This window comes from Octodon degus, unplaced genomic scaffold, assembly GCF_000260255.1.
Source record: "Octodon degus isolate 3935 unplaced genomic scaffold, OctDeg1.0 scaffold00096, whole genome shotgun sequence".
In the NCBI taxonomy this organism is placed as follows: Eukaryota; Metazoa; Chordata; class Mammalia; order Rodentia; family Octodontidae; genus Octodon; species Octodon degus.
The window spans coordinates 946,127-961,078 of record NW_004524672.1 but is presented as its reverse complement, the minus strand read 5'-3'; the positions used below and the strand labels follow the sequence as shown (position 1 = coordinate 961,078).

The following is a 14,952-nucleotide window of genomic DNA, read 5'->3' as shown; positions in this document are numbered from 1 at the left end:
GCATTGCATTTATACTAGAAACGTATTCAAAATATAAATGGAGTGTTTTGGAAGCCAGTAAACACTGATGATGTGTATGTCATAGAAAGTGTACCCATCTTAGTTTGCAGATGCTTAAATACACTTCAAACAAATGTAAGACACTAATACAGGAATTGGTTAAGTAATTTCATAGTTTTATTTGGTAATTTGAACTTTTGCTTTTATTATGTACCATGGGGGTATAAGTTATTGCTTAAGCTGATTTCCAAACTTTAATTGTAGATAAGAAAATTTTGAGACTGTATCTTTCTTAAGTACAGATGCCTACTGTTAGAAATGATTTATGTGTATTTGTACTTTATTTTGCCTTGTTTTACTCACCTGTGAGATTACATAGTATTGCATTTTCTTTTTTTCCATTTGATGGCCTAGCAGTTATAGCAGAGCTACTCTCCAGCCAGCCACATTTCTTTCTAGCAAGCATTAAAGGTACTTTTAACTTTAAATATTAATAGAAAATATTTTTCTGAAGACATGCTTTAGAAAGAAGTCATGGTGCAATTTTTATGTTTTTTTTTTTCTGGTACCAGAGATCGAACTCAGAACCCTGAGCTTGCCAGGCAGGCCTTTATGCCACTGAGGTATATCCCCAGCTGTAGTTTTTATGTTTTTGATGTGTGTGTTTGCCTTTAGAAGGGATATATATATATATATATATATATATAGAGAGAGAGAGAGAGAGAGAGAGAGAGAGACAGACAGACAGACAGACAGACAGACAGACACAGAGACAGATAGAGACAGAGACAATGAGATAATGATTAAAAGGATAAGAAATCATATTAAGTTGTTGGCTAAAAGCACAGAAAATCTGAAGTGCCTCTTTGCTCTTCATCTTTAGATAGGTGGCTGGCTCGCTGACCAGGCAGGAGCCCCAACTCTTTGCTCCTACCTCTTGGATTTGAATGTTGGTTAAAAGAAAAAAAAAAGAAAGAATTGGTGGGAAAGTCAGCATTGAATGTGTTTGTTATAATCTTCACTTTAGGTGTATTGAACTATAATTTGAAATTATTGAAAAAGCAGTTAACCCACCTTTGTAAAATTTGTTTATTTCATGTTTCCTATGCTTGTATGCAGTTTCTGAGTATTCACATGTCAGGGATTATTGTTAAATATTTCTTTGTAACTTGGTTAGCTAAAGAATAATTAGATACATTACTGCAACTTCACTGATTAATTTGTCCCAGAAACTGTTGATTCTTTTAATACCTCACTTATAATGGTGTTTAACAAAAGGAGTTATTATTTAGACTGTTTTAATAGCCTGCTTCTCATGTAAGATGGAAGTAGTCAGATGAGTGGGAATAAGTGTTTAATAGTTACGTAGATTAGTTTTAAAAGTATTATAGTCCTTTTCAGTCTGAAGTTCTTATTTATAAATGATTACTCAAGTAACTTTCTTTTTCTTTTATTTTTTATTGCCTTATTTGTCTTTTAGTTTAATTCCTGGAGAACAAAGTGTACTATGTACCTTTTGTAGGAGGTTACTAAGTTAACTTTGTTTTTTCTTCTAGTATAGATCTTTTGACTTTTTTGCCTTGGAGTGATTTTTAAGTGTGAAGAAGTGTTAGTGTTTACTAGTTTCTAAGGATCATGTCTGCGAGTCAGGATTCCCGATCCTGAGACAATGGCCCAGATGGGATGGAGCCTGAAGGCGTCATCGAGAGTAATTGGAATGAGATTGTTGACAGCTTCGATGACATGAACCTCTCTGAGTCCCTTCTTTGAGGCATCTGTGCCTATGGTTTTGAGAAGCCCTCTGCCATCCCGCAGCGTGCCATTCTTCCTTGTATCAAGGGTTATGATGTGATTGCTCAAGCCCAGTCTGGGACTGGGAAAACAGCCACATTCGCCATATCAATTCTGCAGCAGATTGAGTTAGAGCTAAAGGCTACCCACGCTTTGGTTTTGGCTCCCACTCAAGAATTGGCTCAGCAGATACAAAAGGTGGTCATGGCATTAGGAGATTACATGGGTGCCTCGTGTCATGCCTGTATTGGGGGCACCAGTGTGCGCGCTGAGGTACAGAAGCTGCAGATGGAAGCTCCCCATATCATCGTGGGAACCTCTGGCTGCGTGTTTGATATGCTTAACCACAGATACCTGTCTCCCAAATACATCAAGATGTTTATGTTAGATGAAGCTGATGAAATGTTGAGCCATGGATTCAAGGACCAGATATATGACATATTCCAAAAGCTCAACAGTAACACCCAGGTGGTTTTGTTGTCAGCCACAATGCCTTCTGATGTGCTAGAGGTGACCAAGAAGTTCATGAGAGATCCCATTCGGATTCTTGTGAAGAAGGAAGAGTTGACCCTGGAGGGTATCCGCCTGTTCTACATCAATGTGGAACAAGAGGAATGGAAGCTGGACACGTTATGTGACTTGTATGAGACCCTGACCATCACCCAGGCAGTCATCTTCATTAACACATGAAGGAAGGTTGATTGGCTCACAGAGAAGATGCATGCCCGAGACTTCACTGTCTCTGCCATGTATGGAGATATGGACCAAAAGGAACGAGATGTGATCATGAGGGAGTTCCGGTCTGGCTCCAGCAGAGTATTGATTACCACTGACATACTGGCCAGAGGCGTTGATGTGCAGCAGGTTTCTCTAGTCATCAACTATCATCTTCCGACAAACAGGGAAAACTACATCCACAGAATCGGTTGTGGAGGCCACTTTGGCTGTAATGGTGTAGCTATTAACATGGTGACAGAAGACAAAAGGACTCTTCGAGACATTGAGACTTTCTACAACAGCTCCATTGAAGAGATACCCCTCAGTGTTGCTGACCTCATCTGAGAGGGCTGTCCTGCTGCCTAGCCCCAACCAGAGTTCAGCCTTGGGTAGCTGAGGAGCGGCCGGAGGGCAGAGGGAAGGGAGCTGAGGGATAGACATCTTGTCAATTTTTTTCTTTTCTTTTTTTTTTTCTTTGAATGTCACTTTTTGAGGCCAAAAAAAAAAAAAAAAAATGTTAGTGCTTAGCTGAAAAATTTTCTAGAGTTTTTACAAGCTCTTTCATATGTAGTTATATATAGTTTACAAAGTCATTGACGGCTGAGTTTTTATAAAGTAACATTAGGTAAAAAATTTACCCTGAATAATTTCATGTAGATGGTACCTTGACTATTAAATGATAATTGTTTGGGTATTTCATTATGGTTAACATGGTATTATAGGGAAACTGGTTTTTTTGCAGATAATATAGTGGAAACCTGGGGATTGTTATCTTTCATACGGACATGGTGGCTGACACAGTGCATATGTATTGGTGGGCGAGGTCATTATTGTGTTCAAAAAGTGATCTTCAGAAACACATGCAGATTTGAAGCATAATTCCCCCACAGAATTTAAGTTGTTTTGCTTTGTGATAGTCATTTGATCACAACCTGTAACTTCTAATTGATTTTTTTTATAATTGATTTTTGAAGTGTCCATGAGTATCTATGTCAGTTACCTTACAGCCCATGTAACACAAATGAGTAGTATAATGAGATGTGAAAGTGGTGCTCTTTCTTCAGGCAGTGTTCTGATCTATTGCCAAAGGAAATAGGGTTTTCAGCTCATTGTATAGCCCAGACTGGCCTTAAGTTCTGGTGATCCTCCTGCCTCAGCCTCTCAAGTTCTGGAATTACAGATGTACACTGCTGCTCCTGGCTAGGATAGAATTGTCTTACTAGCCTAGATTCCTTTTTATTAAACTGTACTTTGTATTGAATATCCTGTAGACCCTTTCCTAAAATACAAAAAAAAACCCAAAACCCCCAAAAACATAAACTACATTTTGTTATTGGTGTTACCAGCCATACAAAATGGCAGCAGTGTTTAAACTTGTATTGATTTATTGTTTAATCCTCTGTAGATATTTCTTTCAAAATATTTTTCAGTAAATTAATTAAAAAATTTTTTGTTTTCTAAAAGTAAATTTTCAGCCTATAAAGAAATTGGGTTTTGCCATATCATACAAAAAAAAAAAAATAACAAATTTCAGAGTGTCCAGAAAATGCAGAATTATTAAGCAATAAGCAAGCTTTTAATTTAGGCACTTCTTTGTACTGTTTGAGTGAGGGAGAAAGTGTGAAAAAAGTTTTCAAGTGAAGTGTGAGCTGCTAGCGGCAGTCTTCATTTCAGAAGAGAAGTGGCATGGTCAGTTGCTGGTAAAAGGTGAGCTGTTTAAGGTGCCCCCTCCCCGTTGTGCCCATTGAGATACATATGTGCTGGTAATCATATAAAATGCTTTTAAGTTTTCCTGATTTTCTTCTTTTTTCTTTTAATGTATTTGGTGCAGAGTACGTAGCTTGGACACGTAGTGATCCTCCTGTCCCAGTCTCACCAGTTCTGGGCTTACAGGCGCCTGGTCTCAGTGGTCAGCGCAGCACGCCTGGGGCCAGGAGCAAGGCAGTGGCTGGGGATTAAAGCCCCATCCCTACACTTGCCTAAGCAGGCCTGATTTTCTTCTCAAATTAGGGCTTATCATGTTTACTTATTGGGAGAATTTTTTTAAAAAGTATTTTAAAGAGTACAAAATAGTATTGGAAGAGCAGAATTACAAATGTTACGGAATTTCTCTAATGCAAGCAGTGTGGATTTCACAGCATTTGTTGAATTGCACAGTGTGGTCGTTCATCTTGCCAGGTGTGCGCATGCACAATCAGAAGAAAGAAAAGCAGCAAGAGAGGCAAGGAAAAAGAGTTGAAAACAAGACTAAACAAATTAAGGATTAACTGCTCCTTTCTCTAGATGAGCGGGAATCTGCAGCACAGTTGTCCGAATCATACTACTCATTTACATAGATAACTCTTTCCTCACTCCCTCTGTTGTGACAGTATTTTCTTTAGCTTTTCTTTTTGTTACATATTCATTGCAAAAGTTCTGTAAACTCAGGCAAACATAAAAGAAAATAATAGTGATTTGAAATCTTACTTAGTTAAAAATGCAGATTTTGCTGTGTATATAGCATACATGCTGAGTGTAAGAAAAGTTGGCAGATGAAAGAATAACTTGGAATGATTCACCTATTTTCGTTGGCATAAAATTTTTTCATGGGACTAAATATTTTACATGTTTTCTAATGGCTATGTTTTATTTAATTACATATTACATATGAAATGCATTTAAGAGATCCCGTAGTGATGATCATTTGAGTTTCTGACAGTCTTACTCTTATAAAAAAAATACTGTCAGTTTTTTAGATATGACCTTATTTACAAAATAATTTCTTTACAGATACTTAAACTAGAATTGCCTGCAAAGGGTTTACTGTATTTACAACATCTAGCCTTTCTCCGTCTTTTTCCTATCTACCCTACCCTTGCATCATATCCTCTCATAAACTCTTATCTGGCATCTATTTTGCCCTTCAGTAAAAATTTCTGGTGTTTAAAAACATATTTAAAATTTACAGAAGTCTAGAATTTTGCACTTAGGAATGTTGCACCAGTTGCAAAATATGTCTAGATCTTTTTTTTTTCTTTTTTAGTCAATGTTTTAATTGCTGCTGGCTTTCATTATTTCTTAAATTGTTAGCATAAGTTTAAAATGGCTTCTAGAAGAATGTGGCTGTACAATCATATGCTTATGCATTGTTTTCGTTTTCGTGTGTCCATATTTGTTAACTCTTTTAAAAAAATGTATTTTAGATGTAGGTTACTCTTAAGCTTGACCTAATGTCGTATCAGTTTAAATCTGTGATTTTTCCTATAACGTATCCCATGTGTTTGGGCTGTACATCATGTATTCACTGCTCTCAGTTCAATTTCACAGTGTTAGTGTAGTCACTTTTTAGTACTGCTCCTTAGGGCATTAAAGAGTTGTGTACAAATTTATCATTTCAAAAAGTATGTTTGGGGAATTTTCTGGATAGCCTTTGTAAATGTAATTGTGTTAAAGACTTGTAATATATTTAAAAATTGGTGTCTACATGAACTCTTTAAAATGAATTGTGATACATCAAGTTTTCATAAGTCTTAAATTCATTTGTCATGTATTTTCATTTATAGTTTTCATATTCATTAACATCTGTTGTTCCTTACCATTTACAGCTCAGAATTCTGCAAATGCAGATTTTGCAAACTTTGATGCATTTGGACAGTCTAGTGGTTCGAGTAATTTTGGAGGTTTCCCCACAGCAAGTCACTCTCCTTTTCAGCCCCAAACTACAGGTAGAACTTCTCCAGCATTCTGCTTAAGTGTTTATTTTAAGATATAAATTCTGTAGATGTAGCTTTGGAAAATTAAATTTAAATTATGTAATTACTTGATGTTAAAGTGGTTCTGTCCTTACAAAGCTCTGGGGAAACCTGAATTTATTTTTAAATAATGTAAAGTCATTCATATATATATATGTGTATATATATATGAAAATAATTTTTTTACCCTATATTCATTTGTTTTTTTGAACTCTGGTATACTGTCTAACTTACAATATCCATTCTTCTCCTTTTCCTGTACATGAATCTTTTTAAATCTTATTTGCACAAAGACATGTACTAAATATGTTTTAGATTCATGGAACATACTGATTTGAAGCTGTTAGGTCTTTGAATTAGGGAAAATAATTAGATAATTAGCTGTTTCCAATAACTAAAAATTGAAATAATTTAAGGATAATAGCTTGAAAAAATTTCTAAGTATCTAATCAACAGTAAATTATTAATCATCGTTTTAATCAATTGTGGAAATAGTTTTGTGTGCAGGAATTGGTTTTTATACATTGAATTCTCTCACAAATTATACATGCTGTTTTCAGAAATTCTTTGAACCCTTGTTTAGATCATTGGCTGATTGCTCTTCCCCGCCCCTTCAACTTTTAACTCGGTATATGTATTGTCTCAAAGCCTTGCTTTCAATTTCTTTTTTTTTTTTTTTTCTTTAACTTTCATCACTTAACATAATTTCTGGCTGTCCAGCATTTAGAATACTTTCATCTAGCTGCAGTTTTGGTGAATTTACTTCAGCTTTTCCTCTCCAGGCTACCCACAGTAAGTTCTGTTGTTGTGTAGGCATCTTTACTGCTTTGGATGTTTTGTGTTGTGTGTTTTATAGATTTTAACTGAGACAGTTCAATTCCTAAAAATTTTGTCTCTGTTTGATTTAAAATGTCTAAAGGGCTGACTGATGAAGGTGTTGGTTTTTTTTTTTTTTTTTGCAGAGGACTGTCTTCATTCTGTTTATAAATACTCCTAAGTGTATTTTGCTGCATATAGTATATGCAAAGAAACATACACACAAGTTTTGATGCTGAAAGTATGGTTTAAGAATAAGAAACCAGTGTATCTAACGTGAAGTATGAAAAGTGTGTAAAGAAATTTACTGACATGAGTTCTATTAGTGTTTTAGGAGTCTCTAGACATGCTTTAAAAGTTTTAGCAGGATATGTACCATAGAGACTGTTATATTAACTGTCCTTTATTGTCAAAAATTGTAATTTATACTGTATAGTTATGTTGAGCTGTATGATAGGTTATGATTTTACTGTAAACATATTCAATGCATATAAAATACTATGTGGAATTAAGTAACAGCTTTTCAAGTGAAATAAATCTAAAATGCAAGGACCATCTTTTAAGCATTCTTAAATTTAAAAAAACTTCTTGATTAAAATAATACATCTTAACCATTATTAATCCTAACTACTGGGATTTATTTGTTTAAACTGTGTGTTTAAGTATTTGAATCTTCCAGGTAAGAGAGTTTGCATCTTGTTCGTAGTGTTTTGAGAACTAGTGAAGAGCATAGTGAATAGGTGGATTGTTTTATGGATAAGTGAATTTCAACAAGTTTATATCATAGAGTCAGCCCCCTACTTTCCTGTTACATTCTTTGTCTCAAGCTAGATGTTATTTTTTATTGGTCTAGTTTAACAGATTATAAAGTCACATTTAGATGATTAAAGTTGAGTACCATTTACCAGTCATTGATTTTTCAGAAGTACAGACTATCAAGTCATATGTAAATATATATTCTATAATGATTATAAATACTTAATTTAGGAAGAAGTGATCAGTAGTTTTCCAAAGAGTATTGGGAAAAGTCCATGAATTTCAAGTGTTCTGTTTATTCTGTTACAGGTGGAAGTGCTGGATCAGTAAATGCTAATTTTGCTCATTTTGATAACTTCCCCAAATCCTCCAGTGCTGATTTTGGAACCTTCAATACTTCCCAGAGTCATCAGACAGCATCAGCTGTTAGTAAAGTTTCAACAAACAAACCTGGATTACAGACAACAGACAAATATGCAGCCCTTGCTAATTTAGACAATATCTTCAGTGCTGGGCAAGGTATCACACTTTAAACAAAACAAATTTATATGATAAACAGTGCTTTAAAATTGGTATATTTATTAGCATCTGAGAATGTTGTACTTTCCTTAATTGTGTATAAATTGTGCGTATATTTGAGTAAAATAGTCATTTGGCACTATATGTACCATAAAACCTATTAAGTAATTGTCCTTTGTTACATTTGGACCTGAACCAACTGTAAAACTAATCTGTCTGTCTGTCTGTCTGTCTGTCAATCAATCAATCATTCAATCAACCAATCAATCAGTCTCTTTTTTTAGCCAGGGTCTTGCTATGTCATCCAGGCTGGTCTTGAATTTACTGTGGAGCTCAGGCAGGCTTTGAACTCATGGCATTCGTGCCTCAGCTCCTCTAGTGCTGGGATTACGGACGTGTGCCACCATGCATGGCCTGAATTTCTACTTTTAAACAAATAATTGAAAAAAGTTTTTTCTTAGCATTCTTTATTCTATGGCCATAAGTATGAGTAGATGCCATTGAAGAGCTTAATGGAAAGATCAGTTGGTGATTTCTGTAACGTAGTCAAGTTTGTACTTTTTGTTTTCTTTTTCTTTTTTTTAAAGTGTATTTGGTACAGGGTCTTAGTATGCAGCTTGGACTTATAGTGATTCTCCTGTTTCAGCTTCCCCAGAGCTGGGATTACAGGGGTGTGTCACTACACCCTGACTCTGGCAGGCTCACTGTGTCCAGGGGCAGGACCAGGGCAACATGTGGTGCTAGGAATTGAACCCTGGTCCCTGTGTTTGTGTCTAAGCAGGCACTTATTCTGCAGAGCTGTCTTGCTGTCTCTTGAACTGTTTTCTATTAGTTCTTTGGTATTTAAACCCATTGTCTTTACACTATAGTTACATAAAGTCAGTATCTTGCCTCTAAAAATGCATAATAAGGATCTAATAGTGGTAGACTGGATTCTGTATTCTGATCTCTGAGCCTGTTTTTCTTATCTCAAAAATGACAATGATAATAGCACAGAATTTGTGGAGTTGTATTTTGTGTCTTGTGTATTGTTGTATGTATGATACTGCAGCAGTGCCTGACATGCACTAAGTGTGTTCTGTTAAAATTGTCTCAAATTTTAATGAAAAACTCTAGGAAAATGATAATACTAGTGTGTTGTTTACATTTGGTTCACCATTTTATATTTACTTCAGTGAAATTCACTTGTCTTGGATTCAAGAATTTCTTCTTTATTTTTAGTCTAGACATATTATGACTGTTATTCCAGACAGACTCTTAGATTTTTGTTACAGAAATAGTAATTCTGTTTTCACCATAGTGATTTATATGGAAACTAATCTTGTACAGTATTGTTTATTTAGTAAAGACCAGAATTCTATTTAATCTTTTGTTTTTTAGCTCTAAGACAGTTTATATATACTTTTTGGTTTGATTTATTTCCAGGTGGTGATCAAGGGAGTGGTTTTGGGGCCACAGGTAAAGCTCCTGTTGGTTCTGTGGTTTCAGTTCCCACTCAGTCAGGTGCATCTTCAGACAAGTATGCAGCCCTGGCTGAACTGGACAGTGTGTTCAGCTCTGCAGCCACCTCCAGTAATGCGTATACTTCCACCAGTAATGCTAGCAGGTACTTTGTCTTGGTGTTCTTGCTCTGTATTTTGTTCAACTTTGAATAACATAGTTACATAACTCTTTGGGGGATGTGATTTAAAAATAATTGAGTAGTTTTTAAATCTGAGCAAATTGAGTTTAATTTGCTAGTTAAAATATAATAGTTGAATAAGTCTTGTGTTAGAAATTTCATTACTATCACCTTTGAATGATAAAATGTAATTAAAAGCATTTGTGCGCATCTTTAAATGGACAGGTATACACATATTATACTGAGCAGATAATCCATGTAGTAGTCAGATTATGGGCTTTGAAGGTACAGTTTTCAGTTGCGAAGACTAAAGTTCTGTGTTGCACCAAAACCCATCGCTAACTCCATCTTTTTCACAAGTTTTTATTTTTAAATATACCTTCTATTTTAGAATACTTTTTTTTTAAATTCCATCTTTCACTGTCCTCGTAGTGTTTATAAACAGAAACACTTTGTACTATAGCTGTACATATAATTGCATAAAAGAAATCTTTTGTAGCTGCACCTAAGACTGTTTGTTCTTCATATACTTCAATCAAAACAACTCGCACCATATTGATCTTGTTAAATCAGCCATTAAAGGGATTTGCAGAAATAAACAGTGCTAGTCTTAAGATTTTTTGTTTTCAAGCTCTAGTTTTTTTATAGTACTAACGACAGTATATGACATTTAATGGCTGTATTTAAATATGAAGAATATTTTTAAAAAGTTCTTGACTTTAATTTCTTTGTGATACAGACTGACAGATACAGCACATAAAATAAGTTCTTATCAGGTCTATAACTTTTAACATGTAATCTGAGAACTGTTACAATGCATGGTAAGTCTAGTGTTTTCACGTGTTGTAGCTATCTGGTTGGCAGATTTTTTTTTTTTTTTTTGATACTGGGGATTGAACTCAGAACCTTCCTCTTGTCAGGCAGGTGCTTATCCTGCTGAGTTATCTCCCCGACAGAGCAGATTACTGTTTAAAAATAGATATATATACTCTTTTTAAAACAGTTAATGTAACTGGGGACCAGGGAGATGGCTCAGTAGGATAAGCGCTTGACTGGCAAATGCAGGATCTGAGTTCAATCCCCGGTTCCACAAAAAAAAAAAAATGTGAAGACAACAATGTGCAATATAACAACTATTGTTGAATGCCTATAATTTTATTTAGGAAAATTCTGTATTCTAATTTTTTCTTTACTATTTTTTATTCTCTTAAAAATAAAATGAAAATAAAAAAAGATAATATACTTACTTTCAGCAGTGTTTTTGGAACAGTGCCAGTGGGTGCTTCGGCACAGACTCAGCCTGCTTCTTCAAGTGTGCCTGCTCCATTTGGAGGTATGTGCTGCTTGTACACGTAGCTTACCTGTCCACACAGGCGTTGGTTTTTGTAGGGAAAAAAGCTATAATAGTGGTAGCATTTTCTTTAATAGATTAGAGGATATGTAGTCTTTTGGATAGTAAGTTACTGCAGTACATTATTACCTGAATGGTTATGCTTTCTGATCCCATAAATATCGTGAACAAATATTTTAAGTCTTGAATACAAAATGCATTAGGGTTTTATAGTATATTTTCTCGTTTTTTAAAGCAACGCCTTCCACAAACCCATTTGTTGCTGCTGGGGGTCCTTCTGTGGCATCTTCAACAAATCCATTTCAGACCAATGCCAGAGGAGCAACAGGTAAGGATAAAGGACAGATTTTGAGATACTCAGCATTATAAACATCACCAGAAGAAAATCAAGCCTTTTTTACTGGAGTGAATCAAAAATGGATAGACTGGTTTGCCCATAATGACGAATGCTAGTTGAAAGTTTATAAAGTTTTGGAATTGAACAGTTGATGAAGATCTTAAGAGAAATTATCTAGTGTCCATTCTTCTGGTCAGAGCTTTTATTTTTCAGGTAAGGGATCCCAGATACGGAGATGATTCTTTCTTGGACTCGCATAGCTAATTTATAGCAAGGAATAGCTTGAATGCAGACATTTTGACTTAGTTTGTGGCCTGGTTCCAGAATTATTGGCTGCAAGTCATGCGTCTTTTTCTTCCCTGGAACCTTATAGCATAGGTTGGCTTTGAACTTTGAACCTTTCTCCTATCTTCTTTTTTAGTTTGTTTTTCAGTTTTTTTTTAAAAAAAATTTATTTGGTACAAGATCTCACTACACAGCTTGACCTGTAGTGATCCTCCTGTCTCAGCCTCCTTAGTGCTGGAATTACACCACCACCAAGCCTGGTTTTGGCATGCATGGTGTACCAGGGCTTGAATCTCAGTCCTTGTGCTTGCCAGGCAAGCACTTAGATGGCTGAGCTATCTTCCCAGCCCCAGCCTTTCTCCTATCTTAGTCTCCCAAGTGGTAGAATTATAGGTATTTGCTACACTGTGTAGCTTTAAATCATTCATTCTTACTACAACAGTATGTTTTTTCCCCTAGGAGACTGCATGAGATAATGGACTTTGTTACATGAATTCTAATTAAGTCTTACTCCAGTGCATCTCTTCCAGGGTGTTCACATATTTTTTTTAATAATTTTATTGAGAAACAAATAGCAATGAGACAGTTTCACAACTGATTACTAGCACATTTTCAATAATTAATACAGTGTTCACGTATTTGAAATTGTGGGAGCCTGGTTCAGTTTTGGTAAAATATTTGAATATTTTCTTTGATGAATTTTGTCCTGTTAATTCACCCCCCTACACACAAACACACATCCTGTTTTCCTGTTTAATTCATACCAAGCCAGTTATATCTCTCATTCTGTGCTTCTTAGAGTTTTATCTTATTATGCAAAACACTAGAGCTCTTCGCCATTATTTTAGGATGTCTGTAAGTGTGGGTAGTATGACTAGGATAACCATTAAATCTAGTGCTCCCACCCCCATTTGTTTTTTATTTTAATCTTTATGTATGTGGTACAGGGTCTCACTACTCAGCTCAGACTCTTCCAGTGATCCTCCCGTCTCAGCCTCCCCAGCACTGGGATTACAGTCATGTATCACCAGGCCCAGTTTTGGTGCCATCACGGCACACCCAGTATTCTGGAGCTAGTATGTCATGTGGTACTGGGGATTGAACCTGGGTCCTTGTGCTTGTCAGGCAGGCACTTAGTCTGCTGAGCTATTTGCCCAGTCCCCCATTCGTTTTTAAGACAGTTTAGTTAGTCCAGGCTGGTCTTGAATTTGTTGTGTAGCCCAGTCTTGCTCAGCCTCTCGATTTTACAGGAGTGTGTGTGACCAAGCCCCGCTAAATCTATACTTTTTACAGCTATTTTTGTGTATATGTGCTGTACTTATAGAACCAAAACTTTAACCCTCATTGGTAGCAAATATTGACACAAAATCTGAAGAAGAGGAAGTACTGCTAACAAATGAAGTCATTAAGAATTAGTAATTATTGGACTGCAGAGATAGTTGAGTGCAATAAGCACCTGCCTAGCAAGCCCAAGGTCATGAGTTCAATTCCCAGTAAGCCCCCAGCACACAATTAGTAATTACTATATTAGTAAATCTCTTTGTTATTGGCAAGATTAGAAGTTTCAATGTCTTTATATAAATGTCTTCAGTCACAGTTATCTAACATGATAGCTATTCAATCAGTATTTGAATAGCATATCAAATTTAATTTTTTAAATATTAATTTAAGTACTATTACTTAATCATGAATATTTTAAATTTTGTGCTTCTGCTTGTTTAACAATTGATTTAAGTTTCTGTTTGTATTTTTTATGAGTGAGGTGTATGTGATGTTTCTGGTTTTGGGCTTATTATTATTATTATATTTTTTGTGGCCAGCTCAACCCATTTTGCAGGCAGGGCTGGCATGGCATGTGGTGCTGGAGATCAAACCATGGTCCCTGCGCTTGCCTAAGCTTTCCTAAGCAGGCACCTTAGTCTGTTGAGCTGTCTCACCAGCCCCTGGCTGTTTTTGCTTTTTTCTGTTTTTTTTTTTTCCCCGGAACTGGGGATTGAATTCAGGCGCTTGTGCTTGCCAGGGAAGCGCTTCTTCTATTGAGCCATCTCCCCGGCCCCTTTTTCTCTGTATTTTTAGGGAAGGGCTACAGGGTGTTCAGGGTCTCACTACTACATTGGACTTGTAGTGATCTGCCTATTTACAGCCTCCCAAGAGCTGGGATTGCAGGCGGGTGCCACCATACCCAGTCTCAATTACCTGCTCAGCGTGCCCCAGGGGCGGGGCCGGGGCCAGCATGGCAGGCTCAGGGATTAAATCCCCAGCCCCTGTTCCTGTTTGCAGGCACTTTAATCCACTGAGCTATTTGACTGGCCCACCCTGGCATATTATTTTGACTTAACAGAATGAATTCATGAAATGTCTCATGATGCAGCAGAACTCCATGCATCAAATAATTGTCTCAGTTACTGTGTGAAAGTCACTGAAACTGAGGCTTAAAAAAGTAAATGGCTATATTTTATGAATAGCCAGGCACATTTGTGTACAAGTCCTGACTTAGTATTTACTTGGTGGGTGATGTTTAGAAAGCTTTTTGTATTTTGTTAATCAAAGAGGTTAAGGATGATGCAAAATGTCCTAGTATTTGTTGTGTTACAGTTATTTGCAACATGTTGTTGAAGAATTGTTCATATCCTAACCCCACTTAACAACTGAGTAATGGAAACTCCCATTGTACCTTGACTTGGAGCTCTTCTGCTGTCCTTACCTATAGAATGTGACTAATATTCTCCACCTGGCAGGACTGGTTTAAAATGAAATGGTGCATACCACCCTCTGTGTTTTTATAGTATATTATGTACTTGGGAAAAACCATACTTGGTATTTTCTTCTCGTGACTATACCTGAGTTGGTTCTGTCATTAGATTAAGGGATTTTTTTTCCTTTTATGTACAGTATGAAAATTTTATAAGATAAGATTCTACACAGGATTGAAAAATACAAAATGTACAGAATAAATAAGTATATAAATTTTAATATTAGCAAAGTTATATTAGGTAAATATGATGATACATGTATTTTAGGTAAACTG

The 14,952-nt window shown here is 35.9% G+C and overlaps 1 protein-coding gene and 1 pseudogene across 2 annotated transcripts in view; both read left to right on the top strand.

The window, feature by feature from the left end:
• Positions 1–14,952, top strand: part of Agfg1 (ArfGAP with FG repeats 1) — a 49,165-nt gene that overhangs the window by 24,542 nt on the left and 9,671 nt on the right. Inside the window, exons 5-10 of one of the 2 annotated variants that reach the window (XM_023723072.1) lie at positions 6,093–6,212; positions 6,960–7,031; positions 8,121–8,330; positions 9,756–9,936; positions 11,205–11,284; positions 11,538–11,630. In XM_023723072.1, the coding sequence (XP_023578840.1) occupies positions 6,093–6,212; positions 6,960–7,031; positions 8,121–8,330; positions 9,756–9,936; positions 11,205–11,284; positions 11,538–11,630 (756 nt within the window). The remainder of the gene's footprint in view (positions 1–6,092; positions 6,213–6,959; positions 7,032–8,120; positions 8,331–9,755; positions 9,937–11,204; positions 11,285–11,537; positions 11,631–14,952) is intronic. The other variant, XM_004638145.2, reaches the window with a different exon arrangement.
• On the top strand, positions 1,557–2,853 carry LOC101582888 (annotated as a pseudogene).